Source organism: Dermochelys coriacea, chromosome 5, assembly GCF_009764565.3.
Source record: "Dermochelys coriacea isolate rDerCor1 chromosome 5, rDerCor1.pri.v4, whole genome shotgun sequence".
Taxonomy (NCBI): Eukaryota; Metazoa; Chordata; order Testudines; family Dermochelyidae; genus Dermochelys; species Dermochelys coriacea.
The window spans coordinates 35,632,967-35,650,031 of record NC_050072.1 but is presented as its reverse complement, the minus strand read 5'-3'; the positions used below and the strand labels follow the sequence as shown (position 1 = coordinate 35,650,031).

The 17,065-nt window shown below is 39.9% G+C and overlaps 1 protein-coding gene across 3 annotated transcripts in view; it reads left to right on the top strand.

The window, feature by feature from the left end:
• Positions 1-17,065, top strand: part of PLPP1 (phospholipid phosphatase 1) — a 131,359-nt gene that overhangs the window by 81,030 nt on the left and 33,264 nt on the right. For all 3 annotated transcript variants that reach the window (XM_038401272.2, XM_038401265.2, XM_038401268.2), the window contains one exon: positions 10,462-10,519. In XM_038401272.2, coding sequence (XP_038257200.1) covers positions 10,462-10,519 — 58 coding nt within the window. The remainder of the gene's footprint in view (positions 1-10,461; positions 10,520-17,065) is intronic.

Here is a 17,065-nt window from a genome sequence, read left to right as displayed (position 1 = left end):
TCTCAAACAATAGCTGCACTTATAAATCTAATGCAAAATTTTCTTGAGTTCTTGTGAAACTTTCTGGGGTAGATGATAAATTGAGCAATGATGAAAACTGTGCACTCTAAAATCCTGTAGCTTTTTACAGTCCTAGATTGCAGATAACGGGGTCTGAAGCAATAATCTGGAACTAGTTTTTAATTAGTTCATCCATTAGACATGGCAAAGGCACTCACACACAGGCTCTTCAGGAGCTGAGGAACAGGCTGTGGAAGGAATAAAATGTTTTACGAAATGGTGGTGGTTTTTTTTTTTTTTTTTATTAGCCCCGCACAAGAGACTGGTGGGGGGAGAGAGCTAACTCTCTCTTCTGCTTTTCTCTCTTATTCAAGGTGTAACTTCATTTGTTAGGAACTTTTTCAATCCTATGGATTCTTCCTGTGGACTTAAGTGATGAACAGGTTATATAGGTGGTGATGTTGCTGGTCTTGGACACACATACGTAATGTTTGAAAGCAGTGAGTTTGGAAGGAAGAAGTAACATGTAGCAGTGACCCAGCCCCTTATTAAAATTTTCCTACCTAGGTTGTAATGGATCATGGCACCAAGCCATATGAATCCATGAGTGTTAATTTTTACTGCTGAAACAGTGATTCACTAGCAGCAAATGGAAATGGGAACACACGTTAACATTTGTTAATCTATAACAAATCAAGATCCAGTTTTGAAATCTGGAGCCAGACCATCCCTGATATAAATGCCTCCACTGATTTAATTTTCACGACTAAGGACCAAATAACTTTATGTCCAGCAGCACTTTGTGAACAGTTTAGTTCAGAGACTCAGAACAGCCTCTTGAGGAATGCTGCTGCTTGCAGTCATTTGGCCTTTGGTTTGGGGCTGTCTTTGATGTAATCCGGGCTCCAGTGTCGAACTGTGTAGGTATATGCTAAGCTTTATAATATCTTCACTATATGAAAAAGTTTAACTGTCATATGCCATTTATGTCAGTTAGCCTGGTCATTTGCTATTCTGGTGTAACTAAAGAGTTGCAGTGCAACTAAAAGGCATCTATATCTTCTTATAAACATATTTCTGCCTTTATAAGTACAGATAAATGTCAGGCTTACTAGAAAATGTGAAAACTGGTTTATGCTATGGTTGTTTAACAGGTTAACATGTTCAGTCCATTAGAACTCGGCACAATTACCATTTGCATTCAGAGGCCCCCTGAAAACCGTTTGGAAACAACTTATGGATGCAGTTGGTGAAGCTAGTCTTCAACAGCAGGCATTCTTGCTAGAATTTTCTTAATTAGCAGAAGCAGGGGAAATGTTCTGCAGCTAAAATCTGGGAATCTGCACACATTGTGTGTTCCCCAAACAAAGGTTGGAAATGCTGTGTCAAAACATTGACTATAAAATGGCCATCCCCACACTAATCTGATTGGTGACTGAAATTCCATGTAATGCTGATACAACCCAGTCTTTGGACTGCTGAATCAGAAGAATATATTTTGATTTTGTCCTCTACTAACGTTGTTACTAGCTCTTTGACACTTAAAGTGTGGTCTGAGCATGGGATTGGCCCACGAGAGCTTCTGAGTGCTAGTCTTTGCTCTAACATGGACGCTCTGATCATAGTCAAGTCAACCTTTTGATCCCCTTTTCCTAATCTGTAATATGGGGATAATACTTACCTAACTCATAAGGGTGTTGTGAAGACTAAATTTAACTAATCTGAGACATGAAAGGGCTTAGCATTTGGTCTCTTCTGGAGTTTGATATTTTTTTAAATGCTTGGCTTATCAAATTTACTGGTGCTTAATTGCTAGAGAAAAGATGGATAAGACAGGACATGATCAAATATACCAAAGGACAAATGGTATAGAGAGGATAGACCTGGAACTTCTAATTCACCCTCATAATACAAGAAAAAGGGGATATTTAATTAATTTGAAACCTGGCAAATTCAAAACTGACAAATGAAAATACATTATCACACCACTCACATTTAGCCTGAGGAATTCATTGCACATTGATATCACTGAGACCAAGAGCTAAATATGTTGCAATGTTCAAAAAAGTATTAGACGTGTGTGGATAACTAGAATATCCAGAGTTGTGGAAGTGAAGATTAAATACACACAGCTGAAGTTTTGAAGGGATATAAACTCTTAAGCTTGGGGCACAACTCAGCCTCTAACTATGGCAGGAGTGGTTTGGATGAATTTATTCTTCCTGATGCAGCTGGTACTGGCCAGTATTAATGAGACAACACTGGACTAGATGGATTGATCATCTAAGCCAGTCTGGCAGTTTCTTTAGTTTAAAAAAACAAAAAACAAGATGCCCCCCCCCCCCCAATAACCCCAAAACAAATAAAAAAACCAATGTATTTGTTTAACAATGTTGTGGTGGTGGCAGCTTTTTGTTTTGTTTTTGTTTTTGTTTTGTTTTTTGTTTTTTTGATTGTTGAAGGGCTAAGTGATTCTTTTTCTGGAGCTGTTTGTCCTGATGCCTGACACTTAACTGTTGCTTCATAACCCTTGGATGTGTAGACCCACCATTCACCTCAGAGTGGGAGAACCAGGACAAGGAGAAGCTGTTTCTGTAGTTCAGTATCTACCATGAAATGACAGGTTGGAGCTGCTGCACTGTGGGGGCAACTGTTAGCTATTCCTAATGGTGCATCTGCACTGCACACGCCTTTTGGTGTCATGTAGAGTACGTGCACTACACGCCCCTCTAGCACATGTATACCCTCTAACGTATAGCTGGTAAGGCATTGCTGAAGAGAGTAAAGGAAAGATGCACCTGAACTCTGTGGGTGTACATAGCTCTCTGCTCCCCACAAGCAGTGCCTTCCCTGTCTGCGCTGCTATTTGTAGCAGTATTGTGTCCTTCCCTCTGTTGCCGCCTCCCGCCATAACCTTTCACTACCTATGTAGCTACACACCACTGTGTGGTCACAGTCCGTTTTTTCACTGTGACATGTAGCTACGTGTATGCTGCTGCAACTGGTGTGCAGTATAGCTGTGGCATAAGGATATGTTTTCAGTGCAGAGGTAACTCGAGTGATAGTTGCCCCAGTGTGGGCAGCCATGCTTGAGTGATTCCACTCAATTGTATCCATACTTGTGCTGTACTCTCTCTCGTGTCAGAAGCTATGACTTTTGGGGGTCACGTTCCATGGTCATTAGTGCTGCAGAAAGCTGAGCCAGTGAATTGTGGGAGAACTTTTGGACACATGGGACATTTGGAAGACTGTCAGCACTTAGGTGGTATAGCCTGCATCCTTGCTGAAAAGTGGGCATGTTTACCAGCCTGAGTGTAAACAGCATACTGGCTGTATCCTAGCCCGAGGATTGGCTGGCTAGCCCACATGTAAATCATCACCAGACTCAGATCAGAGGCTCTTGTGTGTGGATGAGAGCTATGTTGGGGCAACACCTGAGTAAGATTTCAGAGTAGCAGCCATGTTAGTCTGTTTTCGCAAAAAGAAAAGGAGTCTCTAAGGTGCCACAAGTACTCCTTTTCTTTCTACCTGAGTAAGAGTTATTTCTACAGTGAGGACAAGCCCTATAGCACTCATTATTGTGATACTTAGCAGCAATTCATGTCCTCTGTGACACTGGAGAAGGGTTCCATCAGACTCCCCACATTCTGAGCCTGGCTGCTTGGGCTTGGCAGGGAACACTGAGGGGAAGAGAAAGCTAATCAAAATGCAGCATCTTTTCTATTTCATAATTACCTGACTCACTAGAATGTACAGTCTCTGTCCTTTAAGTGAGTTAGCAGGAAATGACCTGTCTGTCTGTCTTAATAAACTTGGGGGGGGGGGGGGAGAAAGAGAATTTTATAGTAGCTCTTCAAATATGTAGATACCATATTTATGTTGTCAGATATCTTGACACTTGAAAAGATCCCTGCTATCTGCCAAGCTTCCTAAAACAGAGCCATGTTCAATTTTGTAGGAGAAAAGATTACTAGTGACAAACCTTCCCTAAAACCCCTCTGCAAAACTGCAGCTTACTGAGTAGAGGTGCTTCTGGCATTGTCTGCTCTTTTTAATCTTATTTATATGGCTCTGGTCTTGATTTACAGTTTGTTTTTGGCTGCCTCTTTTTTGGATCTTTTTTTTTTTTTTTTTCAAAATTGATGCTTTTTCAGAACTCTTCCACGCTTTTCTGAATAGTTGCAGATAACTGCTAAGCAGATGGTCTCTTTTCTGTATGCGATTAGGAATGATTTATAAAACTCTTCACACTTGACCTTATTACAACATATATTTTATAATAATTATATATAGTATATTTTAACACATTTTCTACATGTAGTCTGAAATCTTTGAGAATTAGTGAAAAAATAATCCTCTATCCAGCAGCAGTGTGCTGGTTAGAATAGCATTTGTATCAGTTGCTCAATGCCTAGATTTTTAACTGAAAGCATCTATATCTTGGTTACTCTTCAAACTATGTTTGTAACAGGTCTGAACTCTTTGTCTGGAGGAGATTGATTAAGCCCTATTGAAAGAACACATTGGCTCCAGTCTAACTGCCACTACTGTGTTTCCTTTTAAAACCTGAAATCCTTTCTGGAGTGCAGGGTTGTTTAAAACTTAACAGAAATATTAATGTTGCTCAACGTCCTGTCAGAGGGGAAGGGAGGAAAAGGGGTCCGTGTCTAGATCAGTGGTTTTTAACCCTTTTACACTTGTGGGCCTTTTTTAAATTTAAAAAAAATTCAAAATGGAGGTGCGGACCCCATTGGAAATCATACATAGTAAATTTCAAGTTTATTAAGGGGAAGCTCTTAGAGTTTTTCAAAATATGGACTGTATTTTAGCAGCTGTTGAGGAGTCTGTCTCTATCCCTATTTGTCTTTGAATTCTTTTAAAAGAAATCTTTCTACAGATGGGGAGGAGTAAAGGTTATGTTTCTTGTGTCCCTCCTACTCTGTGTATATAAAAATGCACAAGCCTTGAATTCCCATTTATGTTCTTAAACTTATACATGGTATATCAATAGAGAATAGACTTCTATAAAATAGATCTAGATATTTGTTGCTGGATGATAGTTTGCCTGTTTCTTTCTAGTTTCAAAAAAATGGGATATTCTACACATTGAAGTATATAATTTTGTTAGATCATATCCTGACAATTTGAAAATGTTAGGGATAATTTCCTGCTTAGTGTACAGAACTCTTTGGCTTTTTTTTTTTTTTACATACTTGATTAAAACAACAATGCATAGCTTGTCTTGTCTAAATTTATTTCCATTCTGTGCTCATCTGGTCTTTTTCCCTACTATTGTGGGGTTGTTCCCTGTTGTAGATTTGCTACTGTGTTTGACTGGACTAGGTTTAATTTTTCCAAGTGATGGGGCTTCCATCAGTTTCCTTAAATTGGTCTAATACACCTCTAGATCAGGAAGGTTGCCTAGTATTTAGCCTCCATTTTCCCTTCAGTTCAGCCCTTGTCTCCTAGATGTAACCTCTTGTGCCACACTAAACTCTGCTCCTCCTTATTTATGCCCTTTTGACATGTTTAGACTTTCTCCCCATTACTCATTGTTTAGCCAACTTATACAGATCTGGCTCTTTAACCTCTCCTTCCTTAAATCAGTCCATTTGGTCATCTGTTTAATCTTTTTTTCCAGAGTTGTCTTTGGGCTCCTCTCCTGCCGTGCAATATCTTTCCAGTGATGGGATCCTAGGAAATATAGTTGTAATGCAGGTGCAAGTGTACCAGAGTCATATAGTTTCCCCCTATGTGAAATTTTGCATATTTAACCCAGAGTTGCTTTTGTCTTGTTTATGGCCAATATATTTTGACAAATTCAAATTTAGCATGCAGTCCATTATTATCTTTCATCTTAGCATTACAGCTCTTTGTATTATGTAGTCTTGTTTAGTGTGTGCTAGATAATTTTTCCTAGATCTATTGGTTTTCCTCCCCCCCTTCACCCCCTCCCCCAAGCTGAATCTTCTGTTTTCAGCCCATATCTTTTTACTCTCTGTGTTCACTTGTATGGTTTCTCTGCCCTCACTTGGGTTAGCAATTCCTCCTTTGGTATTGTGTGCAAATTTTATAACACTTGAATTAGACTAGCTCTATTGCTGATCTTGGCAGTACCCTACTAGCTTAACTTCACACAACTTGCTCTGGTTTAACTAAAATCTATTTTAATCAAACAGGTTTATATTGGATTAGCTTAATTTGGTAAGGAATCAATTTAAATATAAGACATTAAGTTAAATTAAGAATTGTCCACGTGAATTTCCAGTTTAGTTGGTGATTTTTAACTTTTTTTTAATTAAATAAAAAGCAATTGAGTGTGCTGGAGTACAGGAGTCGACAGGAGAGCGCTCGATTTATCACATCTAGACTAGACGCGATAAATTGATCCCTGTTGGATCGATTGTGGCCTGTCGATCTGGTGGGTAGACATAACCTCAGAGAATGAATGTGTCAAGCTAGAAACTAAGCATTTTGAAGGGATTTGATTATCGTGAATAAGCGAAGTCTTGTTAAATGTATTTAAAATAGCTCCTTACAAAAGTCTCCTATATTTGGAAGAACAATTCTGTGAAATGTGAGTTTGTATTAACAGGCTGAAGTAGTTTATTGTAACTTGGTTGCACTGTTAACTTGGAAAATATAGCTGTCAAATTTACTCTGACTTTTTTACATGTGAGACTAATGGCACAGTTATTGTGATGGCATTATGAAAACGCTGTACAGCTGATTAAAGGTTATGGATCGCTTACAAAAACTACCTTGTCTGACTGTACTTGCACAGTGTGTTCTAAAATCTTACTTCTGACATAATTAGCAATTAGAGTAAAATTGACTTTGCTTTTTTTGAGGGGTTTTTCAAATGGGTAGAAATGGATAAGTTACATTGAGACTGCATTGCCCAATTGAAAAGAATTAATGTTACATTCTATCCTGGTTAAGTGAAGCATTACAATGTGTTTTGTTGGAAGTGATCCATTAATAGGTGGCCTTCTGTGGACTAAACAGCTTATTGCAAAAAAAAGGATGTTAGCATTACACTCAGCGGCCAGAGTGGAAAGAGTCAAAATAAGAAATGTCATGTGTTTGTATTATCAGATTTATTGAAATAAATCTCTAGCAAAAATATATAAAGCCAGTTGTCATGAAACAATAACACACATCCTGACAGCTACTATGCCTGATGCATGAGTTGTTACTGGAGTGACTTACGTTTAGTTTAAACTGTTTTTAAAAAAAGAAAAACAACAAAGACTGATATTTCAGGTATGAGGTGCTGCTGTTGCATGTGTGAATACTTGTCAGTGGTGAGCTAGCACTCATAGCTAGCATCGTGAAGAAGCCTGGAATGTTCAACCACTTGGCTGGCTTGACAGACAGAATGTTCTGATGGCTTCTTTTGGAAGAGAGAGAGAGAGGTTGTGCGCAGGAAGATGTTGGCTAGACCTTTTAGTATTTAATGGTCTCAGTTAAAACATGGCAAAGGCTTTAGAAGGAAGAAAAACCTTCAGTTGGGTGCCTGTTCTGTTTAGAGACAAAATTCTACCTAGACTCATCAGTGATGTTGCCCAAAGTGCTTCATTGAGCTTACACAGGGTATAAGTCGGTGTGTGGTTTGGCCCCAGACATATGTCTGGAAATATTTTAAAATAGCGAGCATGAAAAAGAACCTATAGAAGATATTTCTGACATGAAGAATGCAATTCTTTGACATGGTCTGCGGTAATGAAGTAGTAGTAATATCTTGTGATACAATCTTATCTTGAGACAAAATAGAAATGTGCAATATCTCTTCAGAGCAAAAAAGCATTCTGGAGTGTGATACTGGACTAATGCATGCATTTAACTATGGAATATCTAATGCAAAAGACTACAGACTATCAATTCTACATAAAACCACAATATACTGTGGGGTAGAAAGTGTCTAAGAAAACTAGGGCTCTTTACAGTTTCTCTTCCATCCCCCAACTTGAGAAGACAGTAGCCTCTTTCTCAGCTTGGTTTCTTCATTCTGTATGTACTGCATGCAGGAGCCACTGGTCATTACCTTAGAGCAGGGGTGGGCAAACTACGGCCCGAGGGCTGCATCTGGCCCTCCAGGCATTTTAATCCAGCCCTCGAGCTCTTGCTGGTGAGCGGGGTCTGGGGCTTGCCCATCTTCAGACAGGGACAGGGTCAGGGGCTTGCTCCGCTCCGTGCGGCTCTCAGAAACAGTGGCAAGTCCCCCCCACTGGCTCCTATGTGTAGGGGCATCCAAGGGGCTCCACACACTGCTCCCCGCCCCTAGTTGCCACCCCTGCAGCTCCCATTGGCTGGGAACCGCAGCCAATGGGAGCTGCCAGGCGCAGCACCTGTGGACAGCGGTGTGCAGAGCTGCCTGTCCGCGCCTCCATGTAGGAGGGGAGGTGACATGCTGCTGCTTCTTGGAGCTGCTTGAGGTAAGCGCTGCCTGGAACCGGCACCCCTGACCCCCTCCCATCCTCTGAACCGATCAGTCCCAGTCCAAAGCGCCCTCCTGCACCCTCAATCCCTCATTCCCAGTCCCACTCCAGAGTGCTCACCCCAGCCGGAGCCCTCACCTCCTGCCCCAGCCCAGAGCGCCCTCCGGCACCCTGAACTTCTCTTTTTTTCTCAGCCTACCCCAGAGCCCACACCCCTAGCCGGAGCCCTTACCCCCTCCCATACACCAACCCCCAATTTTGTGAGCATTCATGGCCTGCAATACAGTTTCCATACCCAAATGTGGCCATCAGGCCAAAAAGTTTGCCCACCCTTGCTTTAGAGGTAGTATACTCAGTGGATTGTGCCGTGGCCTGGGTTCTATTTTCATCTCTGCTACTGACCTGCTGTTCTTTGTGTGTCCCTTATCCCCATTTTTCAGCTGAGGGACAAGGATACTTGCCCTTCTTTGTAAAGCTCTGAGCTTTTCATCCTCCAATTTCCAGTGTACAAGGTAAGAATGGGTCTGTCTACACTGGAATAAAAGACCCATGGTTGGTCTAGGTCAGCTGACTCGGGCTCATGGGGCTCAGGCTGCGGAGCTGTAAAATTGCTGTGTAGACATTCGGGCTCAGGCAGGAGCCCAATCTCTGGGAGGGTGGGGCTCTGGGACACTCACCCCTTGCAGTGCAGTAGTCTGAGCCCCATGATCCTTAGTCAACTGACCTGGACCAGCTGTGGGTGTTTCATTGCTGCATAGACACATCCAATATGTTTACGCTATGGGGACTACGCTGATGCATCTATGGTGCTATAAATATACTTGCATAAACACAGCCTTCACCGATAAAAGGGTTTTTTTTCCAGCAGTATAGGAACATCTCCCAAGCAACAGTAGTAGTAGTAGAAGCATTCTTCCAACAACTTAGCTATGACTACACTGGGGGGTAAAGTTGCATAATTGTCGCTCAGGTTGTGGACTTTTCATGCTTCTGAGGCTCATAGCTATGTTGACCTAAATTTTTTAATGTCGACAGGGCCTAAGTATAAGCTGTGATAGGCAAAGAAACATAAAAGGAGTGCTTTCTCTATCTGAGAGGAAAAAATGATCTGGTTAGTAATGAGTGGAACTAATTTTGAAACCCTTCACTAATGCATGGATTGGATGTGATAAAACCTCCTAAATTGGTAACCTAACACATTCTAGATAGTTGCCTCCTTTTTTTTTTTTCTATCTGAAATTTTAAAAGAATCAATGATATGTCATTTTCCCTCCTCCCCACCAGGAAAAAAAACTCTATTCCCCTACTATTTTCAATGTTACAACTACTACCATTCAATAATATCCCTCCAAGAACTGGAAAATACTGACAATGCCATGAATCATCTCTATTCTGAAAACTAAGTAAATGAGAAATGAGCTCCACCCCTTACAGGACACTTTGCATATACTAAATACATGCTGACTGATTCAGGATGCCCCTGATATCTGGAGTCAGGTCTTTCCTCTTTCTTTCAGATTATATTGTATATTCTTTAGATTCTGTCACTTTCTTCACAGGATTGGATTTTAACTTTGTTAATAACATGCAAATGAGAGTGATGATGGCTCTTTCATATTAATCTGGGAGATTGCTTTAAAAACCCACCTGAAATATTTACATTTCAGGAGGTACTCCTTTTCCACTTATACTTTAATCAGTGGATTGTCATTGATAATTACTGCCTAAGTAGCTGTCTTGGTTTGGGATCTAATCTACGAAAGATAACCCAGTGTAGTCATTAGATAATTAAATCCATTCTGTAGTTATAGATCCTAATTTAGAAATTTGCATTGAATGAACACCTTTCTGTGTATGGGGTACAACTCCTTGCAAAGCTCCTCCGTGCTTTTGAATAAAAGTGAGGACATCTGCATTTTACCTGCTCGCTTTCTAGAGATGCTGTAAATTATCCTGCAACATGTTGTTTTGTAAGTGAAAAGTGATTAATATATCTATCTATTTTTTTTCCCTCTTCCAGACTGTCATTTTACTCTGGGCATTCTTCATTCTCCATGTACTGCATGCTGTTCCTAGCAGTAAGTATATTCTGCCCATCTAAACCGGTTTATGTTGCAAAGCATGAAGTTGAAACACACTTTCTGCATCAGTATTTTCCTTTGGCCTGTTTTATGTGAGATGCATTAAATCATAATGCTTGTGGAGGGGGTGGGATGCATCCGATGAAGTGAGCTGTAGCTCACGAAAGCTTATGCTCTAATAAATTTGTTAGTCTCTAAGGTGCCACAAGTACTCCTTTTCTTTTTGCGAATACAGACTAACACGGCTGCTACTCTGAAACCTATTCAAGGTTCAGTAGGGATAAAAGGCATTTCACAAGGTAGCTGGCTTTTATGTCCTTTCTCTCTATTGAACCAAATGACAGTGGGTTTAGAAAATATGTAGTTACTTAAGTTGGTGGTTAAAATATTGCAAGACATTAAAAACAGAAAACCTCTTTCCATAGGATATGCCTCGTATGGGATAGGAAATATCTGCTTTCATAATGCATGCAAAGCCTGTAAGGAAACTAAATTAACCTTAACCGAGCATTGGCAGGTCTGTAAATACTGTGCAAGAGAAACACCTAAATGTAAATTGTTCTTAAAACTACCCATCTGCAGAAAAGCTCAGTGGTGAGAAAAGCATTATGTGCATACACAAATTGTTTACAAAAATATTCTAAAATCTGGCTATATAAAATGCACCCAATCAGACTGAAGACCGTGATTGGCCACTTACGAGGGCAACACTTAAATTACTTTTTTATATATTTTAAAATAAAAAGTGAATGCTCACAGCCACGAAATGGGCTTGAGCTTGCATCGTCCTTTGCAGATGAATAAAGGATTGAACTCCCCATTTTAAAAACCTGCAGTTTGACTAGCTTTGCCCGCTTGCCCTGTAGTTATAGGAAGGTTGCAAGCTGCCATGGATTCTTTGAGCTGTATTTTGGGCACCCCCGCCCTTGATTTATACTGAAAAAAGGGGGAAAAGAGTTAAATGGTTTGTTTTTTTGTTTGTTTTTTTTTTACTTACTTACAGCCAAATTTTATAACTCCAAGTAAGAGATTAGGTTAGATAAACCTCTTCATCTTTTGTAGTTGCTGATTTAGAACTATGGTAGTGTTACTCTTAATGGAGTATACGTCTTTTTTGTTTCTGTTCACTACAGGTAGATCTGTGTAAGTGGATAAATTTCTTGAGCCATCAAACAAGGCATCAGCAAATCTGAAAATAATTTATTAGAAAAACTCTGCAGGATAGGGTAGTTTTTTTTTCGGTCAAATCCAGTGAACAAATAAAGTTGCCCAATTAACTGCTTCATATCTTGCAGTATATGGGGCCAATGAGGCCATGTCACAAGATATGTAACTGACAGGGTGGCTAGCCCAAGTCCCAGGCACCTTTTTGATAAGTACCTAAGAGCACATCTAAACATTAAAAACAAGCTCAGCAGCAACCTCCACCATATTCAACAGTAGGCAAAGTCTATCAGACCTTTTAGCAAAGAAGAAAGTGGGTAAAAATGACCATACCCAGTCTACAATATGCACCCCCCATTTCTGCCCCTGCATGTACAATGTGCTTCTCTCCTAAAGCCTCCATGAAAAGATGACCCTGAAAGCCCGCAAATGTGGACTGTTTCTGATTGAGTTCCAAAGCTGAGGGACCCTCACGAACTCAGTGTGCCCTGCCATCAGCCCCCTTGCTTCTATACTGAGGGGGTTGCAGCTCGAGCACATGTACTGATTTTAACTACAGCAATGGGACAAGGTGGGGAGAGGTGAGTGCCAGAGTTCACTGCCACAAGAATTGAGGGAATACAACTTGCATATTTAGACCAGTAATCTTACACATTGGCATCAAACCCTCATGGCAACAGAACTACTAAACTGTTAATGTAATAGGATTTTCATGGGTTTAGGAAGCATCTAGACACCTCATCTGTGGCCATCTCCACACTGGGACCAGAACCATGGCAGCTATAGCCATGTTTAAAGATGCTGGTTGGTGGGAAGATCCTACCGTGGTTTCCAGAATGGGCCAGAAATTTTTGTTAGGATATTCTTTGTGACATAGACTGTTTAAGGAGACAGACCCATTTTAAGGGTTATCCAATCAATCTTCCCACCACAAAATGATTGCTCCTTACAGCAAAACTGAGTGCTTTTCCAAGTCTATTTTGGAATTGATCCAGTTGGTCTAATCCAGTTGGTTTGGAGTTAATCCAAACGAGGAGCCCTTGATCAAAATCCAAATGGCTAAATGTTGGATCTGTACTACTGTGGGTTGGCTTCCTTTTCTCTCCTTTCTCCTACTACAAAGCATTGATGCTTTTTAGCAATGGGTGTCTTAATTTTTTGTCATTAAGTACTAATGCAAAAGGGATTAAAACAGCTTGTTTTAGAGTCTTGTTGACCCACCCAATGGAAGGCTTCAATCTTGGGTGTAAATTTATGCATTTGCAAAATCTTGATTTGCTACACAGTATTTGAAGTTCAGGATTACAGTTTTGCAATTCTGATGAAATTCACTTCTCCATTTTGTCTGTATACCCTAAGATTTTCATCTTGTTACTTTTCTTTTGGCACCATAATAACCTCTGCAGCAGTTGGATAGTCTATTCAAAATGGAGGCTTGAGATGCTTTTTTTTTTTTTTTAAATCTTTGTAAAAACTAAAATAATGGGAGCACGCTTTTCAATGAGGCATAAAGAGCAAGTTTTCAAAACATGTCTGCAGCATGGCTTTCTGGACACTTGAAAAGCTTAATAAAGCACCAGAAGCTCCCATTCCACAGACACAGTTCCAGCCTCCAGGTCAGGATTGCTCTGTGGAGGAAGACTGTCTTTTTTTAAGAGTTGTTTTTCATTTTTATTCCCCTCCCCACCAATGTACCCAGTCACTACCTATCTGTATGTGCAGGTTACTCTTTACCATCATGTAAATCCAATAGTGGTGTGAAGGGGGTGGGGGGTGGGTTTTTTGTTTTTTGTTTTTTTTAATGTTCAAGTTGACGCCAACAAAAAGACTGCTTCCTCCATATATCAGCTTACAACAACAGAGGTTAAGTTCCTTTTTTTTGTTTGCTCCACACCAGGACTGAGTCAGACTGTATTGATAGTATATGATCACTTCTTAGAATTTTTTTTGAGTCATTTTGAGTCATTTTTAAAAATCACCATTTCTGTAGTGGAATGAAGTAATTGAAACAATAGATAATCTTCTCACTGAATATTTGAGCTACTTTGCCTGTTCTGTACTATGAACAGAAGTTAACAGAAAATGTCTATGCCTAGCCTATTTATCCGTAAGCTATGCAAGAAAAAGTGATGCTAGATGTGCCTCATCGCCTGACCTAACCAAGACCGTATCCCTAACTGAGTTCTAATATGGTGTGCTTGCACAGTTGTACAACCATATTAACTAGAGGGAAGGGAAAGGCCTCCTGTTAGGTGATATGGTCCCTCAGCCTGCCAATAGGGCGTGCATAGATATGTACTTATGTGCCTGTATAAAACTTCTTCTGTTCTTATGCATTGCTGTCTCACTTAAAATTTAAATTGGATGGAGTCCGAAGAATTACATTACTTCAAATCAGTATGAGACTCTGTACTTAGGGTCTGTTGTGGCTTTGGATGTGACCCACCAAAGAACACCACACTCCCCCAAAATGTCCTTTTGCACATCTGATAACCGTAACTGTACTTCAGAAGATCATGGTGCTTTATCAGGATTTGTAGGAGGGTCCAGAAGAACATGTTGCCTTGTGTCTTTTTTTCTTCAAAAATAAATGGAAAATTACATTACAAGTGGATTCATGTGGTATGCTGCAGTAGGGCATTCCAGCACCTCTTCCATGCTGCTGCCTCGTTCTCTATGTAAGCAGACTTTTCTTTTTAAAATGAAAGTCTCCAGCTGTAGTGGTTACTGAGATTCTTCTCATGCTGGAAAAACTGGCAGAATTTATATCTGTATACACCAGTTACAATTGGGTGTGGTGGTAGATCCTGGGTTGCTGCTGGATGCCTAAAAGTGGCTCTGGCCAGTAGCATTTTCTCAACCTGTGCTTGGTGAGGAATTCAGCCTTTTTTCTCTTTGACGTGAGCCTGGCTTTTGTTAACCACACCTTGTGTCATCTTGAGATTCGCTTGCTGTAATGTAGTTCCCCACTGGAGCACACCTTGAGACTGCTCAGAAACTGAAGCTAGTGCAGAATTCACTGGGTAAGCTTTGGAACTCGCCCTGCCCAACTTGTTCTATCAGATGCTAGGTTTGTTGACATTCCAGGGCCTCTGGGAAGCCCATCTTTACTCCCAGCTTTTGGTGAGGGAGTGGGCTGAGGTTGAAGGGATTTGTTGGTTCATTTGTCCAGGTAGGATGAGCAATCCTTTATTTGTATGATGTATTCATGAACATTATGAAATGAGCTCCCACAGGATCAAATGAGCAACAACAAAAGTATTTATTTTGTATAGTATGAGAGAGATTTTGAGAACCATGACCACATTCTGTACAATAAAATATACAAACAGTGTACATTCTTAGATGCACATGTCTAACATTTTGAAGAAATGATGCATTTAATTGTGACAGATATGGTAGTTGTCAAATAGCTATAGCATGATTAATTTCTTTGTAGAAGTATACAACTAAAATGTGTACCAGTTTGTAGCCCCATCATTTAAAAGGGTATAAGAAAAATTAGTTTCATACTACTACTGAAATTTTGTAGCAGAGTATTACACTGTTATAAAAATGAAAGTTTTCAGAGTAGCAGCCGTGCTAGTCTGTATTCGCAAAAAGAAAAGCAGTACTTGTGGCACCTTAGAGACTAACAAATTTATTAGAGCATAAGCTTTCGTGAGCTACAGCTCACTTCATCGGATCTCCCCTCTGTTTTTTCCACCAAAGGCATCCGATGAAGTGAGCTGTAGCTCACGAAAGCTTATGCTCTAATAAATTTGTTAGTCTCTAAGGTGCCAAAAATGAAAGTGTGTGTCCTAACCTGTAGAGCAGTTTAAGACGCACTGGATGGTATGTTTCATTCATTTTTAGTATCAAGTGACTATTTTAATATCTGTGTGAATATATTAGTAAGCTGTAAATAGTTAAGAGCTGGAAAGGGATGCATCTTATATTTCCTTGTCAAATTGGAGCTGAATTAACATGTAACCTTTAACATTATTTTTAATGTTTTTTTAGTAATAGCAGTCAGTAATTTCATACTATTTAAGTAACTATTACACTATTTTTAAATAAACATCAAGATTGTGCTAGTAGTTTAGCAATGTAGTGGAATATAGTTTTACTGATAAGTACATTTTGGAAGAGTTTGATTTTTAAAATTTTCTATTTCGTTTTAGGAATGGATACAGTTAACGGTATCACTTGCTGCAGAAATACCTTTTGGGTATTTAAACATTAATCAGTAAGGGTACCTCCCTCTAATATGCTTGTAGTTCTTTTTTACATATAGTTTAGTACAGGGGCAAGAAACATGTTATAATATATTGCACGTATGCATCAATTGCTGTAGAAGCTGTATGATGATGATTAATTGGAGAAACAACATGGCCATGAAAGAGAACACGAACTCATAATTCACATTCAGGAGGATGGAGTTAAGATGAGTGAGCAACCATAGCTCTTCCCGGTGTGTGTGTGTGACTTTATAACCTTCAAGATAGCTTAATGTACAGCTCTAGATTGAAACTGAGGCAAACCCATTCTCTTTCTCCTCTCCTCCAACAACTGTGTTACAGTTCGAAGGGTGGATGCTGCTTGTCATGGAGCAGTTTTATAAATCTTAGCATGGCCATGGATAATTATACATGTCAACTGAGAAGTTCCAAACTGCTCCGGCATCACAGATTAACCAACTGTGGCTGAGGCACTTAAGATTTCCATCTTTGTTCCTAGTCTCCAGCGTGTATGTATAGGAGCACAGACAACAAATGTACAGGGAAGAACATTGTGATGGTGCATAAACATGACTTCAAGAGGGGTCTGACTGAAATGAGCTTTTTATTGGTCTCCTATCGTAGCTGACAGGCCTTCAGTGAAATTTAGTAATTAATAGGTATGTGGCCAAAATTCTGATGATTTTAATGTTAGCCAAATCAGTTTTTGCATACTTAACTAGAAGCTGATTAGTAGGGAAATGGCATCACTACACTTTCATCCTAGTACCTGCTGCATGGCTCACTTGTCTGCATTGTGCCTGTTCCTTGTGGTCCATTGTAATGGTGGCCTAGTACAGGTTTAGGAGGTTTTGAGAAAGCTCTACTTCCTTCTGGTCTCCATCTTCTTATGTTCTGGGATAAGTTTCGTGGTCCAGAAAGTACTGAGAGTATTTCAGAGGGATTTTTTTATAAAGGTTATTTACAACCTCTGTGCTGAATGCTCAGTCAGCAAGGGAATTCAGCACTGCAATCTATATTTACTGTGTATCAGGTCTTCCCTTGCATTTCATCTTTAAAAGAAGCAGATATTCATATCATGTAGACAGTCAAGACAATGGTACACAGTATAAGCAAAAGAACTTTCTAACCCTTTCCATGTGGCAATCCAGAGTGCTCC